Source organism: Cygnus atratus, chromosome 6 (genome assembly GCF_013377495.2).
Source record: "Cygnus atratus isolate AKBS03 ecotype Queensland, Australia chromosome 6, CAtr_DNAZoo_HiC_assembly, whole genome shotgun sequence".
NCBI classification, from domain to species: Eukaryota; Metazoa; Chordata; class Aves; order Anseriformes; family Anatidae; genus Cygnus; species Cygnus atratus.
Genome location: NC_066367.1, coordinates 8,730,707 through 8,757,519, shown reverse-complemented (window position 1 = coordinate 8,757,519; position 26,813 = coordinate 8,730,707). Strand labels below are relative to the sequence as shown.

Here is a 26,813-nt window from a genome sequence, read left to right as displayed (position 1 = left end):
TGAAAAATATTCGTTGTTGTGTTTGCCATTGGAGTCTTCTGTCCCTGTGACAGCCATGCTGCCTTGAAAGGATTTTTTAAAAAATATATTTACTCTTCGCCTGATGTGAAATGGAGGTGCCACATTAGTTGGCTCCAGCATTACAACTGCAGGATCAAGTTCTGTTCATCTTGTGAACTGGCTGCATTGCCCTCCCCTCTGGTAGTACAGGACATGCTGTCTCGCCCAGGACTCACTAGTCCAAGGCATGCAGTGATCTGAAGAGCATGATTAGGACGTTACCACCGAATGATTTCCTTGTGCTTAAAAATCCCATTACCAAAAGGAATATAATTTGTCCCGTCCTGATGTCATGAGGTGAACTGCTTTCTCCAGTGGTTCTCAGCTTTAAGTGAGCAATATAAAATTAATCTGGAACATCATTACAAATCACACATCTGCTCTCAGGTGTTCTTTCCCAGGACTGCTCATGCCTTTCTGCTTCAGTACTGCTAGATGGGGGAAGGAGACACGTGTCTCTGAGTCCTGTATTCCTAAAGCTCTCTGCTTCTCCTGATGGATAAATGCTAGATAGCTGGGTGAGGAGGGAGGAGCATCTTTCTGAATGACCTAAAACAAATGGACTTCACATATGTGAGAGCTGATTGAGACTAGACTAGAAGTTATGCCTGAAAATTGCAGTAGATGCTTTTTTCCTGGAAACAGAGTTTTGATTGTTCAAAAGCTCCTCAGTATCTCGCTTCGATCTGGAGGCAGCAAGTCACCAGAGTAGGAGTGCAGTGCTAAGCAATGACCAGTCCTTTTAAACCTGTGCTACAGCCCTCGTGCTGCTTTTACTTAAGTGGTTTGCAAGACTAGCACCACAAATAATCATTTATTTAGCATCATAAATAAATCTTATTTCATTCAGACAGCTTTCTTCTGCTCAGTGGTAGTGGAAGAACCTTGAACTTTTTTTTTTATTGTTATATTTTAGGAATTTCAATGAAACCACGGATGCTTTAGTTGCATCGATGCTTGCTTTCCCTGGGACAGATAACACATGCATGAATGCAAGCAATTCGTAAGTAGTTCTTGTTTTATTTTCCCGTTTAAATCCTGTCTGCAAGAGATTTGACATAACCCTATTAGACAACAGACCCTTAATAGCTATCTTTGATCATCTGCAGAATTTGCATGTGCGGGTGCCACATACAGAGAAAAAATACCTCCTGCCTGTCTCCAGACAGACTTGCAGACTCAGCTCACTAGAAAATATCCAGGAGGCCTTTTGAAGGCAGGTCCTAGCTCACTGCTCCCCTTACAGATGGAGCTGACTGGATGAAGGTCAGTCTTGAGCTGAGTTGTCCTGATTGGTTTGAAGCAAACCTCAGCCCTGCTGAGAGCCCACATGGCTTGGAGTGAAGGCTCACATCTGCCAGCACAAAACTGTAGATATGCTTGAAGACAGCAAGCTATACTGTGCTTTAAGGCTGAGACTGGAACTTCCACACAGTCCCAGGGCCTTGAACCTGGTGGTTTTGTTTGCCTGAAGAAGTATCCACCACCCTAAGTGGATTCCTTTACTATGAGTAGTAAAAGAACATTTTTGGTGGTGACAGGATGCCGGGATGAGAGCAGGTTGACCCCATACCTGGGAAGTTTGGCCTGGGTGAGCTATCTCCTTACGAGGCCCGCAGCGGTAATGAAGAGGTGTCTGGGTTCTTTCTAATCAGCTGAATGAATCCAGGCATGGAGAACTGTGGTGAGGGTTCTCAACCAAGTCAGCATGAGGACAAATACTCCCTCAAGCCCCCAGAGCTGACTAGAAGGTCTGTTATTCCACTGAATCTACTCACTTCCATCTTTGCTGTCATTAAACGTGACATCAGTTAGGATCGTTTACGCCTCGGTATAGAGAACCTCAGAGGAAAATGTGTTTCATTTTCAGGCAGTGTTTAAGTGAAGACATGCTTGGCCCTTGGATTACCAGTGGAAACCCCCAAACCAAGTATTCTGCCTGCAACTGCACAGATGGCATCCAGGTAATTCAAATAAAGCTAAAAGGGAAGGAGTTTGGGGGGGGACACTTGTGGGCTGGGAGCAGTTTTCTGAGCAGGCACAATAGCTACAGTGAACTCAGTGTTCAAAATCCCTCCTGTTTTTGCTGGGCCCTGTGTCTCTGTGGCGCAATCGGTTAGCGCGTTCGGCTGTTAACTGAAAGGTTGGTGGTTCAAGCCCACCCAGGGACGGAGGGCGGTTGTCTTTTTCTGATCATTGCTCCCCAGGGGTCGGTGTTGGGGCCCATCCTCTTTAATACCTTTATTGATATTTGGCTGAGGGAATTGAGGGCACCCTCAATTTGCAGATGACACCAAGTTGGGGGGAAGTGTCAATCTGCAGGAAGGTAGAGAGGCCCTGCAGAGGGACCTGGACAGGATGGGTCAATGGACGGAGGCCAACGGGATGAGGTTCAACATAGCCAAGCGCCGGGTCCTGCACTTTGGCCACAACAACCCCATGCAGTGCTACAGGCTTGGGGCAGAGTGGCTCGAAAGGTGTGCAGAGGAAGAGGATCTGGGGGTGTTTATTGATGCTCGCCGGAACATGAGCCGGCAGTGTGCCCAGGTGGCCAAAGAGGCCAGTGGCATCGTGGCTTGTATCAGTGGGACCAGGGAGGTGATTGTCCCCTTGTACTCAGCTCTGGTGAGGCCGCACCTCAAGTGCTGTGTTCAGTTTTGGACCCCTCACTACCAGAAGGACATGAGGCCCTGGAGCATGTCTAGAACAGGGCTATGAAGCTGGTGAAGGGCCTGGAGCACAAGTCCTGTGAGAAGTGGCTGAGGGAGCTGGGGGTGTTTGGTCTGGAGAAGAGGAGGCTCAGGGCAGACATTATTGCTCTCTACAGCTACCTGAAGGGAGGTGTGGGGAGCTGAGGGTCGACCTCTTCTCTCAGATAACTAGTAACAGGACTAGAGGGAATGGCCTCAAGTTGTGCCAGGGGAGGTTCAGGTTGGAAGTGAGGAGACATTTCTTCTCAGAGTGGTCAGGCATTGGGACGGGTTGCCCAGGGAGGTGGTGGAGTCACCGTCCCTGGGGGTTTTTAAGGAAGTGTTGGACATGGTGCTTAGGGACATGGTTTAATGGGTGACATTGGTGGTGGACCAGATGATCTTGGAGGTCTTTCCAACCTTAATGATTCCATGATTTTGTACCCTGGGTAATGACTGTCTGCACCAGTTTGGGGACAGGAAAGGAAATGGCAACCTCAGAAGATTTGCATGCTAATATATCTGACTTGCTCCCCTTGGTGGGGGAAGGTTTAATGGTGTTTTTGAGTGTTGTATGATTGTCCCATTTAGCAGAGGTGAGCATGTATTCAAGAGGAAAATTGCATTTTATACAGCACTGTCATTATGTGAAAGCACAGCTATTATTGCTGTTTGCTCTTCAGAATTTAACTTTATGCAAAGTCTAGATCTGTCTGCTTTTACTCTGTTCCCCGTTACAAATAGTGATGATTAATAATATCAGTTATTTGCATTGAGGTGGTACATACAGGACCAGATCTGGACCCTGCTGAGCTCAGTGCCTTTAGATGCACATGGGGAAAAGACAGATTCTGCCCCAAGAAAGTTAAAATTTAACGTGTCCAGTTGGAAGGTGAGCTCTCCTCCCCACAGTGCTGTTCACCTGTCTTCAGTTTTTTCCAGTAGGAAACCAAATTCAAGGCGCAGCTTGACACTGCTTGTAAGATAAAGCGTGTACTTAGTAGAACATTCCTAGCCATTCCTTACAATGCAGCTATTTTATGCAGTTTTCTGGACAGACACTTAATTTCATATTGTTAAAAGTATTGGCATCGTTCCTCTGGTAAGTCAGGATAATGTTCAAAGCTGATTCTCACTTCTAGCAGGCACAGGCAGGTGTTCCTCAGCGTGAAGGCAGCTATTTTGTGTATTCTGATGTAAAGTTTTGAACAGATACACAATAGGGGAGGCCAGGGTTTTTGTTATGGATGAGTTGAAAGAAGCAGCCAGCATGCTGTCTGGTGTAGGACGTTTCAACCTTATGAAACAGTCGATGTGATTTTGACCCTCAGTGTGTTAAATTATATATTCAGGACTAATCCAAGGTTTCTCTGAGGCTCTGGAAAATATTCCCAATGACTGACAGTAAAGTAAAAATGTAGAGCATAGCTACTGTGAAATGCAAGATGAGAGTTTGAGGCCACTGTGGAGTTTTCTGCTCCATGAAGCTGTTTTGCCCTCTGCCATTGTCAGTGCAGTCACTCTGAAGCTCTTCTAAATAGGATCAGCCTTAATTCAGGAAAAATCTTCCTACCTAGCATGAAGCACATTTCAAGGTCTCATTGATGTTAGTAAAACTGAAGTGTAGACTCAAGCAAAGGTTGTTTTTGAAGCGCCTCACTAAATACATTGAGAACAGCACACAGAGATGTATGCTGTGGGTCTTGGCACCCTGATTTGCAGATCACCAGCTTCTGTAGGAATCAGTTCCGGGACCAGAATGTCACCATTGCCAGCTCTCAATCTTGTCCTGATATGCTAGGTTTTTAGTTAAAGCATAGCCACTAATGTTTGTTTCACTTATCTCCTCTCAGACATGCCCGCAGACAAACTATACTCCCCCTCACAGAAGGACCTTCTCTACACGGATGCTTTATAACGTTACGGGGCACAATGTGGAGACCTACATTCTGGCAACCACCAAAGACTTCCTGCAAAAACGGTACAGCACATGCCTCCAGTCATTCTCTGAACTGCCCATGGCAGGGGTGTTGGAATTAGATGATCTTTAAGGTCCCTTCCAACCCAAACCTAATTCTTCTAACCCAAACCTAATCAATTCTATGATTCTGACATTCTGTAAGTGCAATGGGAGCACGTATAACATGTATCATACCCCTGTACTCGAAGTGGGGGCAGTGAAGTAAGGGTTTAGCAGGACCCCACTGCTGACGGTCTCTGTGAATCTGGTGGAAGGAGGTAAAATGCACTGCAGTTACAGAGCTAAAGATAAAGGTTTTGTGTAAGTGCTCTGCTCAATCATAGCAGAGAGCACCTAGGGATAACATGTCAATCACTTGATGGGCTGATGGCTGCATCCACAGATGAGCTGTTGTCTGGCTCAGAAATGTTTAAAAAGAGGAAAATCTGACACAGCCTGTCATGAAGCAAACCCTAGGGAGAGATTCTCCTTCACGTTTAATTCTCTGAAGAGTCTTGGTGTGTGCTTCACTTAAACAAGTGCATCCGTTCCAAGGAAGTTAGAAGTTCAGTGTTTTCTTGCACCAGGGGGCCGTTGGAGCTATTAGTATGTGGAGTCTGCATCACAGCTGCACAGCATGTCTTGGGGCAAAAATAGCCTGCCATTAAGGTTGTCAAGGAATATGTTCATCTGTCCATTGATTTAACCTGAGCTGCTCAGCTTCTGGGAAAGAAGCAGTCATCTTGTTCCAGTGTGGTGAGGAAGCAGCTCCAAAATGTTTCTCAAATGAAGGCAATTTTGTGACAGTGCCTCTGAGTTTGTTTCCTTTTCTTTCCCCCCAAATAAGGGCTCCTGTAGCTGTGTTGGCATGGCATCATACCACATACTGGGATAAGATTTTCTGTTTCAAATCAACCAAGAATTAATTAAGGTGATGGTAGCATGCAGCACATGAATGTTTCCAAAGAGTCCATGCTTCTGTACACCAACGGTGGTATTAAAGCTTCTGGGTGAGGATAACAATGCATTTCTTTGTGGGTTTTTCCCTCAGGTATGGTGGCTGGAGCTTCGGGATGCCTTTGACAAGAGATCTCCAGTTTGACATCAAGCCAGTGCCGCCCAGCAGAACATTAACTAAGGTAACTGACCTCCATCTGCTAGCTTGTTGTGGCAGGGGAAGTGGGGGATGCAGGAGTGATGTTGACTTTAGTGATATTGCAGAAAATAAAGCAAAAACTTCTGAGATCTGCAGCTTGGCATGGCAGAGATGACTTTCCGTTTATTTCCCTTCCTCTCCCCATTCTTCTTTATTGGTCTGACTTCTCTCGCTAGTAGGAAACAATTTTTCTGCTGTCATAATTTTATTACAGAAAAGTGAAAAGATCAGTTAGTGGCACCTTTATCTCACGAGAGAACGTATGTACCTTAGCTAGGTCTGCCTTGTATGTTCTGATTTACCCATTTCTCTGTTTCTGCTCAGTGAAAATGTTCTAACACATCAGTGTTAAAAAAAGAATAAAATAACAAGGCTGAAACTTAAGGTAGGGAAAGAAACACAAGAGTTTACAAGCTCCCTTTGTCTCCTTGGAAAACCTAGTTACCAGTAAATAGAGTGTTCCTGAAGAGCTGTGCTGTTTTCAGAGGTGGTCCCAAGAAAAGGTAATTTGGGGGTTTATTCTTTCACTAGTGCTCAGAGCTCTTATAATCAGTTTGCAGATGTTTTCACCCCTCCGATCCTATATCTGAAAGCTCTCGATATTTGCTTATCATGTGTCAGATTTAATACCTGAAACCTTGATAGTGCTGGAGACAGGGCAGGCTTCCAGCCCTCTCTTTCTCAAGCAGTAGTTGCTCTGCTAGGGCAAGGAAAATAGTCGTTTAGTGTGTAGAACTTGGGGATATGCAAAGGGGGATGCTGTGGGCTGTGTTTAAGCCTCTAACTTTAATAGCATAAGCCCTCTGTGCTATGAAAGGTAACTTACACCTCTAAACAAAAGGCAAAAAAGAGTTACTATGAGGGTGGGAAGGGCTGTTGCTAAAAGAGAAGGTGGCTATTTTCTGCCCTAAAGCAATCTTTTCCTTAATGTTTGACTGGTCCAGCCTTCTTTTGGAAGTCACCACTGCTGGTACTCTTAAGATCTGAGCAACTTATTACAGAAAAGAAAATCTGTATGCTTTGTCACATAGCCAGCTAGTGCTTCTTTTTTCTCTCCCAGAAGGCAAATGAAGCTGATGGGACTGTTCACATTTTAAGTGAAATGTGCTTTTATACTCATTTGGTGCTTGATGTGGTTTAATCATTGGACTTTAACTTGTAGAGCCTTATGAATTCAGATAACAGCTATGGAATGATTCATTTGTGCAAGCAGAACAAACCAAAATGTTATCAGTAACAATTTCTCTCCCAATTTGTTTCAATTTCTCAATTCTGTGCAGGTGTGGTATAATCCCGAAGGTTATCACAGCCTTCCAGCCTATCTGAACAGCTTGAACAACTTCATTCTTCGAGCTAATCTGCCAAAAAATGAGTCTTCCAGCTATGGTAGGTGGCCCTTCACATGAACAGACAATTTCTCCCAGCTCATATTCTCCCAGGGAATATCATGGTTGTGTTGAAATCAATGACAGCACTTACCTTGACTTCAGTGAGGCCATTTTTTAAATTCCAAATGATGCAGATTCCTTTAAAAACAGAATTGAAAAACATGAATAAGGCATATTTTATGTGCCTTTGTCAAAGATTCAGGGGAGTTGGACAGGGCAGACCTCAGCTTCTACATAAAATACTTCTTCATCCAAAAACTGGCAACGGTTGCTATTGGATTTATTGCTTCTCGTTATGGTACTGAAATAGCTGTCTTTTGTTAGGTGCCTGTTAGTTATGCACAGAAAGGCTACTTCAGGTCATCTCCATGGGTGGTTTAGATTAGTTAATTTTAATATTTCACCCTTCTGCTGAGAGCAGCTCGGGATGTGTGGGTATGTGTATGTTTGTCTTTGAGTGTGAATGAGAGAGAGTGAGATTAAGTGAGAAACATCATTTTCAGCTCTATTTTTCCTCTCACGCATGAAGCACACAGATCCCAAGGAGCATTAGTAGCCCATTTGGGCTCATAAGTTCTCATAGTTTCTTCTCAGTAATGCAATGCAGCAACCCAAATTGCTGCTGATAAACCTGGGTACCTTATTTTAGTGTTTGCTGGTTAGCCTACGTTCAGGGTGCAGCACGGGCACGAATATGTTTGTGTATGTACACCTGTCCCTGGGGATGGAGGGGTGCAGGGAGAAGAGGGGAAGGTTTTTATGGATGTCATTTTGAGAAGCCTTATACAGAGGTGTATTGGACCTGACAAGAGTAGCAATTGTGTGCAGAATGCCCCCCAGTTGATTTTCTGTGACAAACGGTGCCCTTCCAGCCATGTTGTGGCCATGCCAAGCCCTCCTCATCTCTGATGCCTGCTGTTCCAGGTGACAGTGAGATAGGTGACAGTGTCACTTTGCTCATAAGACTACTCCTCGATGATGTGCCTGAATTTAACTATAAGGGAAAAGGCACCTGCTCTGAAGCCTTCAGTGCCATGCCATGAATCCAAGGCACAGCAGAGTGCTGATTGCAAGTCGAAGCAGCACATCTCTCTTCCCACCTCCACATACTGATGCACTGCGAGTCCCCTCACAACAAGCAAAACCAGCGCCTTGTCTCTACCCCTGTCCAAAAATAAAGGCTCGTGCCTTTGAGATCACAGCATGCCCTTGAGGTCAGAAGGTTCAGGCTCTTCAGTATGCACTGCAAAATCACATGGCAAAGCCAGAGCCCCTGCCAGGGTGCAGAGAGAGGGGACCTGAGCCATGTGCTTCCAGCAGCAGGCACCTCCCAAAGTAGGTGAATTATTAAGCAGTGATGCTCTCCCCATCTCTGTATTCCCAACGCATGTGGTAGTGGGACGAAAGGCTCATGTGAAAAGTCAGAAAGTTTGCACAGGGAAAGTTTGATACCAGCAAAATAACAATTTTCAGTGGGAGAGAATAGCAGCAGTTTTTATTCTGTCTGTCCTGCTGTGTGTGTGTCTTTTTTTTCTGAACGAAATGCTCAGTAGTAAATGACCAGGCAGATAATTCTCCGCTTCCCACTAATGATCTGATCCATAGAATGGGGAAAATAAAATGAATGGACGAGGATAGCTCCCTCGGGGTAGTGTAAATCCAGTTTGAAATACAATTGAACAGACGGTCCGTGTGGTACGTCCCTGGCAGCTAAATCTATTTGTTTTTGTGACAAATAAATGACAGTTTAAGAAGCATTGAAATGGCCAGATAAAAGTGTGTTGTCGTTTCAGCAGTTTGAAAGAGGTGCCAGTCCTGCTTTAGAGGTTTGACTTAGTGTATATTTTTTTAAAAAATACATGAAGTGCTTTTTACCCTGTCACTAAGCAAGTCATAATAGCTTTTGACTTATGTATATTGTGCTTTCTCTTCTCTCAATCCCAACCAACAAAAAAGAGAAAGCATTGAAATGGAAATTCCGACTTCTAGCCTAAGCTTCAGCAAAGGAAAATGGCTTTATAGTGGAGCATTAACAGATTAGACAGACGGTATCTTTTTCTCTCCCTCTTTTAGAGAAGGGAAACATTTCCTGACTGTTTATGGGGTTTTATCAGCAGCCCAAGATTTTAATTTCATTTTGCTCGCTTATGGCAAGGCTGAGGATTTTTTCCCCTTGGAAATGAATTTCCTAGGAAATCCTCCCTTGCAGATTTATTTGCTCAGTATGGCAGTTGGTCACCTAAAACCACAGTTTCCTCCTTGCTGGCCCCCGAGTCAGAGTGTTCCTTCTTCAGGAAAATAGCCCAAAATTGTCCTTCCTTTTACAGCTGCCCAAAGTCAGGCACTGAGGAGCTTACATTTCAGAGGTGCTGTGTGCTAGCAAATCTCTTTGCATTTAAGAGCAGCCAGAGATTCTCCAGCACCTGCTGAGAACTGAGACGTTTATTCAGGTGCCTAAGTCCAGGTGGAGAACCTCATTTTTGGGCACAAACTTGACCTAAACCCTTTCTTGGTTGCTGGAGCCGTAGAGAATGAGCTGTCATTTTGGTGTGAACAAGGCATTGACCTTCACTGGAGGTTGGAACTGCCCCACCAGAGTCCCTGAGGTTACTCCTCCTGTTAAAAAAACCTCTGGTTTTATGGGCACAAATTGCCTCTGAACAAAGCAATGTTCACTAGTTCCTTTGAACAAAATGCTCTGGTTTTGGTTTTGGCTTTTTGACTGCATAAGACAATTGTTCAGAATTAACTCATTGTCAAACTGGGGACAAAGGTGTCTGCAGCTTACTTGGGTTAATGCTAGCTTCTCAACAGATCCCCGTATAGGTAAAAACATATAATATAGGAAGATAATAGCTGTGGAGAAAGGCAGTAGGGAATGATTTGTTTCTCATGATAAAATAAAAGATGAAATGCAGTGAGATCATCAAGCAGCAGCTTTAAAATGAAACATATTCACCAATTTTGAATGCATCAGTGTTGAAGAATCTAACCTAAAATACATGGGCCCACAAACACGTGGCTAATTTTAGGCGTAGGAGTGCTCTTGCTGAAGTGAGTGATACAGCCTTTAAAGCTGGACAGATGCAGAAACGAGGCCTAGGGTTTGAATTTCACAGCTGCTGAGCAGCAATATGAAGTCATAGGAAAAATGGGGACATTCAAAATCCTGCCCAAGGTCACACCAAGACGATAGAGCAAGAACAACTTTTGGTCTGCTTTTCTTCTCTACTTAGTTTTCTGTATTACTGCCAACCTCAAGAGCTGGGGAAAGAAACTTTAAGCTAGCTACATTTTAAATTTATTTTCTTTTTGTTTCTTTTTAGGTATTTTCTTATCAGCTCACCCATATCCTGGAGGACAGAGTCAAGAACAAGTAATGTAAGAAGATTCATTTGGCTGATGCCTGAATAGTTTAGCTTCAAAAGAAGCAAACCAGTTTCTTGAAAACCATAAAGCAGCCAAAATTACTAAATATCTCCCTCCAAATGTGGAAACTGTTCCCATCCTTGCCTTCATTACCTTTATGCATGAGTAGGATCCTGCATGCCACAGCACTGATGATTCCTGTTAGGGTATTTTTGCAGGATCCCATTTAAATCTGGAGGTCACAGTTACAGTATCACATCATTGTGCTTCAGTATAATATTAATTACATAATTTTCCTTTTGGCCTTTCCAATCAATGCTGTGGCTGTCTTGACTCAGTGTTGTGAGTCCTTTTTTGCTAGGCGTAATAATAAACACTAGCAAAAGACTGGCACCCCATCAGGCCCTTTTAGTTTCTGAGCTCTAACAATGTGATGAGGGATGTCTACCACTTTGACTCACCATATACATCTTTCTCTGCTTTCTCCCCAGGCTCAACAGCTTACTCGATATCATAGTTTCAATGTCAGTTCTGGTTGGCTACTCTATCACAACTGCAAGCTTTGTGCTATATGTGGTGAAAGAACATCAAACCAAAGCCAAGCAACTGCAGCATATTTCAGGCATTGGGATGACAAGCTACTGGGTGACTAACTTCGTTTATGATCTGGTAAATAATTCACGTTCTTAAATGCATCAAGAGTAGCATTCAGCAGCAGGAGGGGAAAAATGTTCTTTATTTAAAGTTGGTTGCCTAGACTTATTAATATTATCACTACCAAGTGTGTTATGTAGTAATTGTTCTCAAAGGCATTGAAGACAATTAAATGTGAACCGCAACACTGGATTTTGCTAAGCAAAGGCATTCCTTCTCCCTCAAGTGTATGCAAAACACTCAGCACATTTATACAAGAGCAGCACAGAACAGGCCAGAGCTTGATTTCAATTTTAGCATGCAAGCAGCAAGCTGCTTTTTGGTTAGCTTGCAGGGCAAGATGAGTTGTCACGCAGGCTTTATGCATCTAGGGTAAGGATTTGGGGCTCGAGGCTTCAGCCATTTTGGAAACCCTGGGACCACAGGGTGTGACATTAGCAGACATCTCACAGCTGACAGTCCTCTGTTGGGCAAAAATCCATTGCTGGGTTGAATGCTCTCTTCAAGATTATCTGTTATAAAGGTTTTTTAAGCCAAGAAGAGCTACTAATGTAGCTCTGTGCCTTCCAGGATGTGAGCAAGTGGCTTTCTACAGTGCTGCACTGCGCTGTATAGATTTACCACCCTGTTCCTATAGATAGTTGAGCTCCCCAGCACTGTGCTGCATTATGTGGTGTAGGCATGCTCTTGTACTGCCTGAAGTTTAGTCTCCTCATGGTAAAGAGGGTTAATAGCACTGCTGGAAAGCATTGCTAAGAAGATAAATATGCACAGTGTCTGTAGACTAAAGTGCTTTGTGTCTTATGAATTACCTTCGGTGCGCGATGTCAAACCCTCACATAGCTAGAAATCTGCAAGTGCAGACTGTCTCTGCTCTGGAGTTTTGGCACTGCCACCTGTGCTGTAATGGTGACCAGCTCCACATATCCCATGGGTTTCCATCAGTGCATTTTTCTAGCACCTAAAATCCCAGCAATAACATCAGCTCCTGAAAATAGGAATTCTGCAAGGGTATCTGGGTGGTCAGCCCCTCTCTGATGCAGTGAGGGCTAAGGCCTGAAATCCTCTGGCTAATGTGAACTGTGGCCTCAGTCTGGCTTGGCACAGCATCCCTGAGTCATGGCACAGGGGCTGGAGAATGGGGCAGATGGTGTTTCTGTTTGCCCAGTCCAAGCCCTTGTTCCAGCACTGCATATTTGTAAATCAGCCTGTGGAAAAATCCCCAGAATCCTTGCCACAATCATTATTCAGTGGGCTGCAACTAATCCAGCACTCCCCACCAGTCAATTCTTTTAAATCCCAAAACTGAGGAAGAGAGGAACCTCTCAAGGCAGGTGCATGGTAGGCCATAGCTTGACACAACGTTATGGAGACCAGATTTATAGAAAGCAACGAAGTGCAAGGCTAACAGAAACCCAAAGGGTATTTTGTATTTTTATTTTATTTTATTTTATTTTATTTTTTATTTTTTTTTACATTTAGCCTATTCCAAGTGGCTTTGCAGGATCCATATGGAAGACTCCCTAGGGTTTCAGGAGGACTGAGACCCCCCAAATGTGTTTGATTTCTCCTAGAAAACCTAAGCAGCAATGGTGGGAACAAATTCAGACTTTGCTGCTTTCATATCGTTCTAGAAAAATGCATAAGAATTACCATCTTAATAACATCTTTTTAATATCGTTTTACAGGTACTTTTTATGGTCCCTATTGGACTCTCAGTAGGAGTTATTTCATCTTTCCAGATACCAGCTTTCTGCAACAACAATAACTTACTGGCAGTATTTCTTCTGCTGCTACTCTTTGGGTAAGTATGAAGCTATTTAAATATCAGAGTGAGGAACTGGATATTGCAGGCTGCTGTGATTTGGGACCCAACAGAGGAATATGTGGGCTTTCTTCTTCAGTGTTCACTTCAGAAGTGGTGACTCCTTCCAGGAACAGTGAGCTAAGCTATTGTTATACCTGCTTTATTCAAAGCAAAATCTGTGTGAGGGTACAAAATATGCAAGTTCACAGTTATAGCCTGGGCTGCAAGCATATATTTACTGAGCGATTGCAAAGTTTGATGCAGAAACATTTCAAAATCAACAAGGGAAGAAAAAACACAGGAAAATTCAAGAAAAGTTAGAAAAATGGTCTCCCTGGCTTTAAATCCCCCAGGCCTTGTCTGTCTGCTTTCAATCAGGGCTACATGTTCAAAACCTCTGTCATAAACTTCTCCAAATTCTAACAGATACAAAGCCATTTTTCCTCCCTTACAACCCTGTAATATGGAAAGCTAGTCGCGTGCCAAGACAGTTATGTTGTCTGAGATCTTTACTTGTTGGTTTTCAATTGCTCTTTTAATCACTGGAGTATTCTTTGTGCTGTTGGCAATTTATAGATATGCAACTTTTTCATGGATGTACCTGCTGGCTGGGTTCTTCAAAGAGACAGGAATGGCCTTCATCGTTTATGTCTGCGTCAACTTGTTCTTTGGCATCAACACCATAATCACGCACTCAGTTGTGTTTCTGCTCTCCCAGGAAAAGGCCACAGACCAGGTAGGATCCCTGCTATTAGCAAGCCCTGAGCAGAATGACAGGACACTTCTTGTTGAGTTTGGTGGGTTTGATCGTGTCCTAAGCAGGTTCCTGGCTGGTTTCTAGATATGTAATGTAGTCCAAGCAGAGGACGTTAGTTGCAGGACTTTGTGGGCTTCCCTATAGACAGGACATGAATCAAATTGGAATCCTGCTTGTCTGTGTAAATCTGCTCCCCCAGCAAAGATGGACAGGATGGTGACAGAGGGAAGAATATAAAAAGAGAGGTGAAAAACTGCCCGTGCAGAGAAGGGCAGGAAGTGGGCATGGATGTTTGATACGAGGTTGACAGGAACTTCAACCATTGCTAAGTTCTTGCCGTACAAACTAGAGAGTGATGACTAGATTTGATTGCCCTGAGTGTGAAGTGTGCTGCATTAAGCCCAGCACCAGCTGTCTGTCAGCTAGATCTGTAATGCAATCTTCTCCCTGCAAGGATGAAGAATGACTCTGAGACAGTGATGATTCCCTAAAGTCAAGCCTTTTCTTAAATAGAGATATCCCTAGGAATCGGTGGGATAAAAACGTAAAATGTACACCTTATATCTAGATGTTGTTTTTTTTTTTTCTTTTACATAAATGGCAATTGCTTTGTAAAACGATAGCTGCATTGGATTTTGCTCTCCAGGTGGATAGCGCTTGCTAAGCAACCCCCTGGATTTTAGGGATGTAAGAATATAATCTGGTTTTCTCTCTGTTCTCCAGAGGCAGGGAGTCAGCCTCTCCCCATGCTAATTTACTGCCTCTCCACTTTGCAGCATGTACTAATCCTTTCTTCTGCTAGAGATGTACCAAATCTCTGCATATGAGAGTGCGTAACTGTTAGGCCGTGCACTTGGCTCTTTTGCCATGAATTAACTGGAAAAGCCCTTTTATGTCTATTAGTGCCAAATCTCGTGTTTTATGGAGATGTTCTTCCAAGAAAACCAGATAGGACAGCACTCCAGAGGAGCGAGACTGGGGAACAGTCCATGCTCTGCAGTGGGTTGGTGCAGCAACAGTAATTTTGGGCAGTGCAGCTCTGTTGCAGGACTCAGCTCTGGCTCACGGGTGGGTTTCTGGCTGCTTGCGTGCAGCGGCTGAGGTGGCTGCTCCAGGAACTGGATGCTGCTTACTATGGGTGATCACAGCCTCTTGACTTCTCTGACCTTGTGTCTGTGAAACAAGCTGTCTCCAGAGCTCTTTGCTCTCAATTTATCTCTGCTTTGAGACACAAGCAAATCCCAATGTAATTGTTACACTTCAGTCACACAGTGAAACCTGTGAATTTATTCTATGAATAAAGACAGTGACTCTGCTGTTTTTTTGTTTTGTTTTGTTTTGCTTTGCTTTTTTTTCTCCAGGGCTTGCATGATCTCGCTGAAAACTTAAGGCATGTGTTCCTTCTGTTCCCACAATTTTGCTTTGGCTATGGCCTGATTGAACTGTCGCAGGATCAGGCGCTGCTGGGCTTCTTAAAAGCCTACGGAGTGGACTACCCTGACAAAACCTTTGAGCTGGACAAGACCACATCCAAGCTGTTTGCCATGTTTATCCAGGGCACCGTGTTTTTTGCCATTCGTCTGACAGTTCATGACAGGTTGATTCAGAAGGTCTGGAACAACGTACTACAGTAAGTAACATCTGGAGTCTCGCAGTGAGAATGGATGAAGCCAGTGCTCAGTGGTTCTATTCTGGGCTCTTGTGCCATTGTTGTTGATTATTCAGCCCATAAATTTCCGAGATGCTCTGCAAACACAGAATAAGTTTTCTCTGACACAGTGATCAACTAATAGAGGTGTAGGTTACTGGAGTCCTTTCCTAGTCCTTGCTGGCTCAGGGACTGAGCCCCCGTTTCAGGGCTCTGGCTTTGGTGGGCTGATGTTTAGCTCGTTGGTGAGAGGAGTGAGTCCACTGAGATCCTCCTCAGTTTGAATCTCCTCATCTTTTTCCAGTGAGCAGTGAAAACCTGTTCCCTGCACCATGAGCGTGGCCACAAGGCAGGACCTGCTCCAGCTCAGAATATTTCCTGAATGAGAGAGAAAATGAGGCAGAAAGAGAACACACTTTTTTTTCTTTCTTTTTTTTATGCCTTAGAGGGAGCAAATAGAATAGAAACTGCATACCTGTGTGTATTTGCATGCTCTGGGGTCTCGCAGGACGGCTCCTCAGTATCCCAAACACACAGACCCCTACTGTCTGTGATTTCCAGAGGGTAATGGCCCTGTTCCCTCCACATAGGTACCTGTTTGACAGAGTGCATGGCAAAGCACTGCTTCTGCTGCCTGTGACTGACGAGGACGGGGATGTCCAGGCAGAGAGGAACCGGGTAGAGTCCGGCAAAGCTGACTTCGACGTGGTGCAGCTCCAGAACCTCACAAAGATCTACCACCTTCCCCACAAACGCATCGTGGCTGTGAAAAACATCAGCCTGGGGATTCCTGCTGGAGAGGTAAGCCAAGGGGAAAGGCTACAGGGGGGACACTGGGACAGATCCAAAGTCCCACCATCATCTTCTCTCCCAGTCCTTGCCACTGTCCCAGTACTAATGGAGTGGTTTGCTTTGCTCTGACTTCTTTCTTCCTTCCTTCACCTTGCACTTACTATATATTAATTCTTGGAGTTCTGGTAGCAACTAAAGGCTCCTGGTAGATTTGGGACACCAAGCACCAAGCTGAAGGCCCTAGAAACAGGAATAGTGGACGAGACAGTGTGGGGCAGTAGTTAGAGCAAATTGTCTGCATGTTGTGTTTGCAAAGCACCTAGCACAGCGTGGTCTTGGAGGGATCACTGTGGCTTGCCATACATAAATGAAGACAGCAGCGTTTTGCCAGTTGCAATTCTTCATCTAAACTAAACTGCATGTGAGACAGTGAGTCAGGGTTATCTGCTTGTGTTTGCCCATCAGAGAAAGCAAAATCACTTCAGCTGTACACGCATTTCCATGAATCAGGACTTTAAAGAGAAAAACATTCTTCAGTCACATCAGTTCAGTTACCTATAAAAACACTAACTTAGGAGAAAAGAAAAGACAGGAGCACATGGAACATTATCTGAGACCCACAGGAAAATTTATGGGGCCTCTGGAGGCCAGATCCTATCTCAGGCTGTTCACCTGACTAGTGGGGAAGCTTGGAAATAATCCTGGGTATCGTTGAGCTACTGGGCACGTGAAAGAATTCAGGGTGCTGGGCAGGAGGACAGCAGCTTCACATGGGCAGTGTGGCCACTGTTCTTTCTGGCAGAGGATTTCTCCAAACCACAACAGGCATCGAGGCTTCTAACTCCTGGCAAAAGTCATCCCAGTGCTGGTGGGGCTTGGGGCTTGGGGTGCCATTCCTCACTGATCACTGCAGGCTGTGCACAGACACTGTCCCTGCGTGGAACTTGAGGTGGGGATGAGCTCTGGATGGATGCTGGGCCTCTGGAGAGGACCCAGCACACTAGGGTTTTCAGATCAGCTGGTCTGTGTTAATGATATCAAAATAACAGTAATTATCAGCACAATGGTTATTGCTTATGCGACACACAACTGCATATCTCCAACCTCAGCAATAAAACATGGATTTTAGCATGAGATACTGAACTGCACTACAGGGAGCCAGTTCTTAGTCTTATTAATGTAGTGCATTAGTGAGATTATTTGAAGAAAATCTTGTGTCGCATTAAGGTTTTACCAATGACAGGACAAACCTCACTCACCTCATCCCTATGAATATCTCTGTTCCTGTCAATGGGATGTTTTGTACAAATGAGATGATCAGGATTTGGCCTGTCAGATGAGTTCGCTGCAAAAATGCACCTTGCAGTAAAAGGAACGACTCTATTAGAGACACGTCCTTGATTCTTCACCATATCAAACAAACGATCCTAATAAAAGCTGCGGTATATTGTACCATAAACAACCTCCATTATAACGTTCGTACGCTCCGAGTATCTCTGCCTCTCTTGCAATTCATCTTGCTCAAGGGTCCAGAGGAAAGAAGTGACAAGCTGCACTGAGCGCTCATCTCAGTGCAATATTTCTGCATTATAAATACAGCATGGTTACGTTTCTACCTTTCTTTCCCACAACCCAGTGCTTCGGCTTGCTTGGTGTGAACGGAGCTGGGAAGACGACCATCTTTAAGATGCTGACAGGTGATATCGGAGCGTCCAGCGGCAGGTTGCAGGTCCAGGATCACTCTGGGTATGGAGATGTGATTTCAGGGGAAGGCGCGTGAGCAGATCAGCCTGGAAACAGTTTATAAGGCTGGATGGCAAAGAAAAAAAAAGTTGAAGTCTGAAATAAAACCAAACATTCAAGGCAGAGCAAAAATGAATAAGGCAGGGAGCTTAATGCTTTGAAGATGGCATACTTGCTTCCTTACCGTTTGCATTTTGCTGTCATACCTCTGCTGTTCTCAGTGGTGTTTCTTCCACTTCATTCCATTCATTCCATCTAGATCCTCAGATCTTCCACTTCTGGAGACCAGAAGGACTCATCTCTAAGCACTGTTTAACAGGAGTGGGCTTGGTGGCAGCTATGCTATCTGAAGGGTTGGTGGTAATTGGGAGACTTAAGTGCTAGACACTGTGGTTCACAGATACAGCTCTTCCTTTGCAGAACTGAGGGCCTGAAAGCTGAAAGTCTGCAAATTCATAGCATTTCTCTTCCAGGGCTGGGGAGGAGGTAGGAAGCAGAAGAAAGGGTTTTTATCTCTGCTATCTGATTCCAAAGTGCATTAGCAATTCAGTGTGTTTAAACCGACTTGCTGACTTCCTTACACAGGTCCTTGAATGACATCAGCGAGGCACACTGGTCGTTGTTTGGCTACTGTCCTCAGGAAGATGCCCTGGATGACCTGCTGACGGTGGAAGAGCACATGTATTATTATGCTAGGCTCCACGGCATCCCAGAGAGAGAGATCAAAGGAGTGAGTAACACTAGGGCTTGACTTAAAGCATTTTCTTGTTATTGAGAGCCTTTCCATTGACTTAATTAGTATTTCACTAATTTGTGTGGTAATTAATTCCTGGGCACTGTTGTTCTCTTTTGCCCGTAGATTGTACTCCAGCTTCTCCACAGGCTGAATTTGATGGCCTACAAAGACCGAGTCACCTCTATGTGCAGTTATGGCACCAACAGGAAATTGTCAACTGCCCTGGCTCTCATTGGGAATCCATCTATTCTGTTGCTGGTGAGAAATGGGAGCCTTGTTGGGTGGAATTGAGCAGATCTCTGGGCTGGCAGCGGAACCTGAGCAGTCTAATGAAACCTTCTTAGACATGGCCTGCAGGACATTCCTCAAATGTCCATATGGAATAAATTAGCCTTACAACATGTGCATCCAAGGAAAGTTTAGATTCCAGCAAGCACCCACATTTTCTCTGAGGGTGTAAGAGAGTGGTGAGTCTGCCAGTTTCTGTTAGAATCTTTTAGAGGTCAAAAATAGGCCCTCTGTTTGCCAGTTAAATTTTCCTTGTTCCCAGCTCTTTCTCATTTTTGTGTATTGACTACCTTGTGTAGTCTTGCAAGAAAAGCAGCATCCAAAGCTGCAAATAAATAGGAGAGCAAAGGAGCAACTTTCAAGGTTAGAACATAAAACAGTTTTTTCTAGATTTGGCTTTCCCTTTTTTCTTTCACTTCAAACTTTCCAGTTCTTCCATGAGGTATGCCATTGCTGAAATACATTTTTTTTTGTGCAGTTTGTCACTTGTGTTTTGGATGTGTGCAGTGCTCTTTGGGCAGGTTTCCCAGCGTTAAACTTGTTGCCTAAGTGGACTTAAACCTCCCTTGCTCAAACACATATCCAGCCCTACACTTCTGCCTTTACTTCTGACCACACAAGCCCCTCAGCTGCTTTTGTAACATGTAAAATCTCAATAAAAAGAGAAGGTAGGGAAATTTCCTCCATACTGACTGCTACATGAACCCGAGCTGTTTTTCTTCCTCATATAATGCATTACCCATAACAACAATTTGGTGATGGAAAGCTGGCTATCAGTTTTATCAGCAATGCATGAAACAGGAGACAATATATTGTCTTTCATCTCTGGCTTACTGTCTATGTAAATGGAGAAATGCAAGACTTGCTTCATCAGGTTGATCTTAGATGGTGGTACCACAGGCACTCAGTTCCTATAAAGAGTCCGATATGGGCTTGGGAGTTTCCCCCGCAGTCACCAGGGGAGCTGGGCAGCTCCCAAGGGCAGCGAGGATGGAAGTCTTAAGCTGACTTGCTTTTGCATGAAGGAAGCCTGGGATGTGTCAGTCATATCCATAATGCAGTTCAGGAGTATCCTTCTCCCTGATTTGTACCGCTGGCAGCTCACCTGGGGGTCCTTATTAGCAAATGTAACACTAATGATGAAGCTAAAAATAGGACAAGCCTTGGAAAGATAAGATTTTGAGTGCATTACATTTAGTCCTGTCTTTCCCAATAGGATGAACCAAGCTCTGGAATGGATCCAAATGCTAAACGCCACCTTTGGAAAATCATCAGTGAGGAAGTGCAGAACAAATGCTCAGTGATACTCACGTCCCACAGGTAGGGGTGCTTTGGCTTTCTTTCCAGTTTCAGGGTCTTCAGGAGGTGTGGAGAGGTCCATCCTCCAGAATTTTGATTGCTTCTTGCAGAATTTCAGGGCGCTGAGCTGTAACAGGTTTGGGGTTTTGCTGGGGCTGAATGGGGGTGCCCACGTAGACTCACAGCACTTCAGTACTCTAGGGAAGATGCAGTAATGTTCTCTGATCACCAAAGTAACTATTTTATTTATGCCTTCTTGATGACTTATTCGAGTTTCTTGGTTGTTTTTTCAGCATGGAAGAATGTGAAGCCCTCTGTACCAGGCTGGCTATTATGGTGAACGGGAGTTTTCAGTGCATCGGCTCTTTGCAGCATATCAAGAGCAGGTCAGTAAAGTGTACCAATTTCACTTCTACTGATTGGCATGTGGAGTTGCTAGCACACAGCTTTGAGGGCTCTGGACATCAGACCTTTGTTAACAGGGCATCAAAATAAGCAATCTTCTATTTTATGTTCCCTACTACACCATTGAAATTCTGTTAACTAATGCGCTTTCTGCTCTCTCACAGCCTTTTTTTCCAAGAGATGTGTTCCCCAAAGTAATCTGTTCACTGCTGAAAATGTAAAATGCATGTTGGGGTTGAGCTTTGATTTCGTTAGTTATCACAATGGCTCAGTTTCTTATTGAGATTCACTCCAGGTCAACAACCCTGACCCCATTCAAGCTGCACTCTGCCTGCATTAGATTTTCCCAAAGAGGCTGTGCAGCACTCTCAAAGGATTTTCTTTATCTGTTTCTCTTTCCTACTGTGTTAATTGTGATTTTCTTTCTCCCCTAGGTTTGGAAGAGGATTCACTGTGAAGATGCACTTAAATAGCAACACAGTTAGCACGGAGACACTGACACAATTCATGAAGTCACACTTTCCAAATACATGCCTGAAGGTAAGCAGGACAATTGCATTCAGGGGATGCCTTCTCAGCCTTTCCATATTAACCAACAGTATCTTTGCAAGGCAGACATCTTGCAACATGCAGTACACAGAGATCCATGCTCTTAAAGTCTAAGGGATTCACACACTTGTTACAGCTCCCAACAGCATCGCCCAAGGGCTGGAGCATCCAGTTTCCTTGATGGCTTAAGTAACCTCAGCCAGACAGCTATAGTGATCCTGTAAGGCAGCTGCAAGGTGACCCTCTGCCCCTGTGAGTTGTTCCACTGAAGCCTGACTGCATGGAGGAAATGCACTTTATATTCAGTGAGTAATGAGATGGTCAAGTGCTTCCAGTAACTGAATAACTGTAAAACCAGATCACTGAGTCACAAATCCCGTCCATAACCCAATCTTTGCATTAATGACAACAGCAAACTTGGAGTTGGGAATGCTCTGGTGACCCTCAAGCTTCCAGTTCTGGTGAAGCATCTCCCAGTCACAAAATTACAAGAACTCCCAATAGGGAAACACTGGTCACTAGCAGGCCATAATATTCCTCACCTTTGGGAACCAGAAGGACAGAACACATCTTCTGTCCCTTCATTCTCCCATTGTCTGGCTCCTCTGTGCTTCCATCTTCATCCAGGCAGCCATCAAATCTGTCTGCTCTTCACAGGTAGCAACCTCTTAATTCTACCCCGTCATTCCTGTTCCCGCAGGATCGGCATTTCAACATGGTGGAGTACCACGTTCCAGTCTCTGCAGGAGGGGTAGCAAATATATTTGATCTCCTGGAAGCCAGCAAAGAAGCCTTCAAAATCAGGCACTTCTCAGTGAGTCAAACAACGCTAGAGGAGGTAAGGAATTAAAGATGTGTGGCCATCCGTTTAAAACTGTTAACAGGGGAGTAGACTGATGGTTACACATAATGGACTGCTGCACACAATAGACTATGTTTTGAAAGGGATTTCCATCTATATTCCTCCTGGGGATACTTTATCAGTACTACTGCCTCCAGATACCTGTGCTGGTGCTAGGAAATTGCACATAGAAAGCTGCCTGTAGCATAAAAGATCTGTTCTTTGCTCTGCCAATGCTGATTTCAGCAGTCTTGTGAGAATGGGTGAAGAGCAGGATTATGAATCACCCCAGAACTCAGTGCTAGGCCTTGTGATAGCAGATTTTTACCACCAGTCATGGAAATTTGCTTGATTTTGCCCTTTCTTGTACTGTATTTGATCGCAAGTTCATTTTCCCTTGGAAGAACATTGCCACTGCCATCAAAATCTTGTAGGAAGTGTCTCAGCTGAAGGGGTGCCATAAGCACCTACCCAGAACAAACCATTCTGTTGAGCATCAGCATCTGATATATTCAGTCTGCCCCAGAGACAGGAGCAAAACTGCAAGCCCTGTAATCCTATAAATTGTTCAACAGAGATCTGGGGGAGGAGGGAAGGAGGTCCTTGATATTGTTTTAATAAGGGGCCATGGTTGTGAGAGAAATGGGCTGACAAACAGCAGGAAGCTCCGAGTCGTGTTTTGTGGGAGGACAGCATGGATTTGTGTGTATGCAAATGTGATTGCAGATAGTGTTCCAGTAAGAATATTTTATGTATACATTAGGTACTGTTCAAACGGAGACTGTTATATGTGATTATGTATACCTATCTATATCATATGCAGCTGTGCATGCATGGATGTCAATTATATATAGACAGATGGGTTTATAAAGTAATAATATAGATGTATTACGCTGTGATCAAAACCAACTACCACACAGGAGTATTATCTCACTAGTACTTCGGAAACATGAGCTGCAGGACAATTAGGTTTTGCACAGGAACATCTCCCTCTGCATCCCCGGGTGTCCATTCAGCAGTAGAGGAGTGTGCATCCATTTATTTACATTAGGCCATAGAAGCCCAACTTCTGCAATTCTCAAATCCAGTGTGAATCCCTTCCCGAGCACTCTCTCCAGGCCCACAGTCAAATGAACAACCATTCCTCTTTTTTATTCATTCGTATTATAAATTCCTTACGCTGTCACATACTGAATGTTTCCCTTTAAACTTCTAGGTTTTCATCAACTTTGCCAAAGATCAAGCAGATCCTGATGGTGTGGATGTAGCTTCCGATGTGACATCAGACAGCTCTGACACATGCAGCCAAGCCAGCACCCTCAGCTCCATCTATTGAAGAGGCCCAACCACAAGGGATCGCAGAAGCTGCGGAAAAAAACTGACATGACCCCTCAGGGTTCTTTCAGTTTCTTCCTGTTTTCCACGATTCTAGGATGGCAGGCATACAAAGTCACATTTTCTTAAAGTACTTTTAAAATATGCACGTATTTTGTTACTAGGAACACAGTAGGCACTTAAGACTAGCATTTGGTTACGAGTCAGATTGGTCTTTCCACAGCTGTTGGTTTTTGGTCCCCAGTTGTTGTCTGATGACTTTTATACCTGTGAGCACTTAGTTAGCATCACCAGCTCCTGCTGGTCATGGCTGTTCGCTTACAGCCGAAATGGCCGTGGCAGAGCAGAGGAGCTGTTGGCAGTGCAGGCTGTTTGACAAAAAAGCAGCCCTGTGGCTGCCCTCTGAAAGCCCACACTCCCCCCCTTGCTCTGCAGCAGACTTCCTGGAGGACGGAAAGTTGCTCGGTTGAGACAGGTTCCCCACCTGTGAAATAGGGTTCCTGGCGCTGCCCTACCTCACAGGGGTGTTGTGAGGATGTAGGTGTTGTGTACTGCGAGTTGCGTATGCCTTTGGTGGGGCCATCTTCGGTACTGACATAGAGCTTATCTGCATGTGTGGGTTATGGCAGTACAAATATAACTCTTTTAGAAGTCACTGCTTCCCCTGGTGTCTTGCTGTGCTTTATTACAGCTCTTTGTAATACCTAGGGTAAGTCCTCAGCTCCCAGGCAGTTCTTGGCTCTTGGTACCCCATGGAAGGTCTCTACCCCAAGCAGCTTCCTTGTCCTTTTGGCTGGTGGCCAGGGCTCCTTCATTACAGCAGAAGAAGGACAGAAGCAGCACTATTTCCTGAATCCTTTTGTATGGAGATGTTTGCTTCAGAAGGTCACATTTCCCCGAGCAAAGTAGAAGCCACGAGAAGCAGCCTTGCTCAGAAATCTGTGCATCTGCCCCTCTGACAGCCTCCCTCTCATGAGGCTCTGCCTCTCTGCTTCCATTTCAGTGACCCTCCTCACCACCACCGTTGTGGCCGTCCCAGTAGCTCAGCGGCTGTTTTCCTGCATTAAGGCACAATTAGTTCCTCCTTCACAGACTGCCCACTGGCTTTAAATGAGACTTCTGCTTACCTTGGAGCAGCAGACCCCCAGGAGCTGAGTTCAGCACAGCAGCACACGCATTCTCATTTTTTTCCCCCAGAATCATTAACAGCCAGAAGAGTTAAATATTGCATTTCATTATCTGTGGGAGCCACAAGGCCTCAAAGACTCACGTTTGGGTCAGGGCAGGTGCATGTGGTGCTATTAAAGCACATAATGAGCTTAGTCTTCGAGCTCAAATTTACTGTTGCTGGTAAAAGAAAAGAGAGTGCCAATACAGACAGGTCATACTTACCTTGGGAAGACCTGGTAGGGCCCACGTGACACTGCATTTTGGGTTCACATGCACTGTTCCAACCAGAGGAGGGTTTTTCTGGGGGAGGTTGATTTTGTTCGCACCCTCATCCCACCCCCACACCTAATTCGAGCCAAGGGAAACTTTAGGTGGAAGCTGCAAAGTGACACATCTTTCTCACCCCGAGCATCAGAGGAGTTTTACTAGTTTAGTTCCCATTTGATGCTGAGGCTTGCTGAAGTAATCATGTAAGGAATAGGTGTTGAGGATTTTACAGTGGGATACAGAAGTTCAGAGAGTTTACCTACTGCAAGGAGGTCACGCTTTCTCCTTCATCTCGCTGTAAACTTCTTGCTGATAGCAGGAGGAGTTTTGCTACGGATTGAAGGTTTTATCAAGCCTTGAATTATTCCTCAACCTGCTGACTGTAATTAAAACTGGAATTCAGCTTCTTTACAGAATGTATTTGACACCTGCAGTTTATAAGTAACTGAAAATGCTGCCCAGACATTCATTGTGGCTCCTATTATTATGTCTCCAGCTCTGCAAAAGCTCTTTTTTTCCCCCTCTCATTTTCATTGCATATCTTACACAGATCACAGTATAAAATTAAGCTTCTCTCTAATGGAGGGCTTGTGCTCCCTGCAAAGGACTCAGAGCATGAATGCCAATGATTTAAATGCAGCCTTGTAATACCAATCAGAGTATTATTTTATTATGTCGATGGCTTTGCAACTGCCAGTGAAAGATGGATCTTCAGACTCTGTCCAGATGTACTTTACATTTAATTGAGGGAGACTGATACAAAGCTATTCTTTTGTCCCTTCAGAGTCTGCTAATCAAAAAAAGAGGAAGTGATTCATTGGAATACTTCAGCAAGTTGCGGTTTAATTGGGTAAAATAGAATTTTAAAAAAAAAGGCAAAGAGCATTCTTTGAATTTCCACCCGATTCTGGCATTAATAGAAACATCTGCTTCATGTGAAATGTGTCATCGCCATGATATACACTCTCCGATTTCACTTACAGGTAAAAATAAAACATCTGCTATTGCAATCAAGTCTGTAGGTATTGGTCCAAACAAGCAAAAGTTTGCATACTTACGGGAATTTAATTGAAACCTGTGGAGAAGTAGTTACAACTGTTAAGGGGCTTGAAGCATCTGGCAAGGACGCTGTATAAAACATCACCGGAGGCTGATTTATCTTTTTTGCCGTCTTAGAAACTCACTTCAGAGCCTCGTCGTTTTAACCTGTCCTTTTCCAAGGTAGGTCATGCCCCAGCCTTGACTCCAGGACAAGAGACGTGGAAGCTAATTATATCCTGCCTCCGAAAGCCGGCTCTGGGTTTCTCATCACCCCTCAGTCTCCACAAGGAGAGCTCGTTCTGGTTGCAGGGGTGGCTGGAAATACAGAGCTATGGCTCAGAAACAACTTTTTCAATAAAGCCAGCAAGCCCAGTCCTATTTTTTGGTCTGAGCAGGGAGTTAAGGTCACTGAAAACATTGACCCCAGCGTCCCTGGAAGGGACAGAGGAGTGCTCTGCGTACTGCCACACAGCACCTCTCCGTGAGCAAGAGATGAATGCTGCAGTCCAGGGGGAAAACAATCTTTTCATCTCACTTCTTTAATGCAATCTCACTTCACCCACCCTAATAACCTTTGTTCGAGGCAACGGGGAGTGACAGTGCCCTGCCAGAGCGATCGCGCAGCCTGTATGTGTTAATTGGAACTGCGCGGGCTACAGCTGGGCTTAATTTAAGAATGCTCTGAAATATTAGAAACACGAGGTGTACACAGTGCAATAGCTAAACAAGTCCAGGGAGTCAAGGAGGAATTTCATAATTGGTTATGTGGATTGTGAGATGGATCCAAATCAATTTTGTAATTGGAGATGTGGACTTGGAGACAGCGACTCAAATCTCTGTCCCAGCCCTGCTTCATTT

The 26,813-nt window shown here is 44.5% G+C and overlaps 1 protein-coding gene and 1 non-coding gene across 2 annotated transcripts in view; both read left to right on the top strand.

Annotated features, from left to right (window-relative positions):
* The window catches only part of ABCA12 (ATP binding cassette subfamily A member 12), an 84,419-nt gene extending 60,882 nt beyond the window's left edge, over positions 1-23,537 (top strand). Inside the window, exons 34-52 of the mRNA XM_050711645.1 lie at positions 977-1,063; positions 1,931-2,024; positions 4,604-4,731; positions 5,762-5,849; positions 7,147-7,252; positions 10,581-10,635; positions 11,115-11,292; positions 12,966-13,081; positions 13,661-13,820; positions 15,203-15,471; positions 16,080-16,290; positions 17,918-18,027; positions 18,610-18,754; positions 18,884-19,018; positions 20,265-20,368; positions 20,641-20,733; positions 21,187-21,292; positions 22,002-22,139; positions 23,359-23,537. Coding sequence (XP_050567602.1) covers positions 977-1,063; positions 1,931-2,024; positions 4,604-4,731; positions 5,762-5,849; positions 7,147-7,252; positions 10,581-10,635; positions 11,115-11,292; positions 12,966-13,081; positions 13,661-13,820; positions 15,203-15,471; positions 16,080-16,290; positions 17,918-18,027; positions 18,610-18,754; positions 18,884-19,018; positions 20,265-20,368; positions 20,641-20,733; positions 21,187-21,292; positions 22,002-22,139; positions 23,359-23,478 — 2,443 coding nt within the window. The 3' untranslated portion in view covers positions 23,479-23,537. The remainder of the gene's footprint in view (positions 1-976; positions 1,064-1,930; positions 2,025-4,603; positions 4,732-5,761; positions 5,850-7,146; positions 7,253-10,580; positions 10,636-11,114; positions 11,293-12,965; positions 13,082-13,660; positions 13,821-15,202; positions 15,472-16,079; positions 16,291-17,917; positions 18,028-18,609; positions 18,755-18,883; positions 19,019-20,264; positions 20,369-20,640; positions 20,734-21,186; positions 21,293-22,001; positions 22,140-23,358) is intronic.
* TRNAN-GUU (transfer RNA asparagine (anticodon GUU)) lies at positions 2,158-2,231 on the top strand. Its single transcript has one exon. It is a non-coding gene; the product is annotated as a tRNA-Asn (tRNA).
* Positions 23,538-26,813: the final 3,276 nt, after the last annotated feature.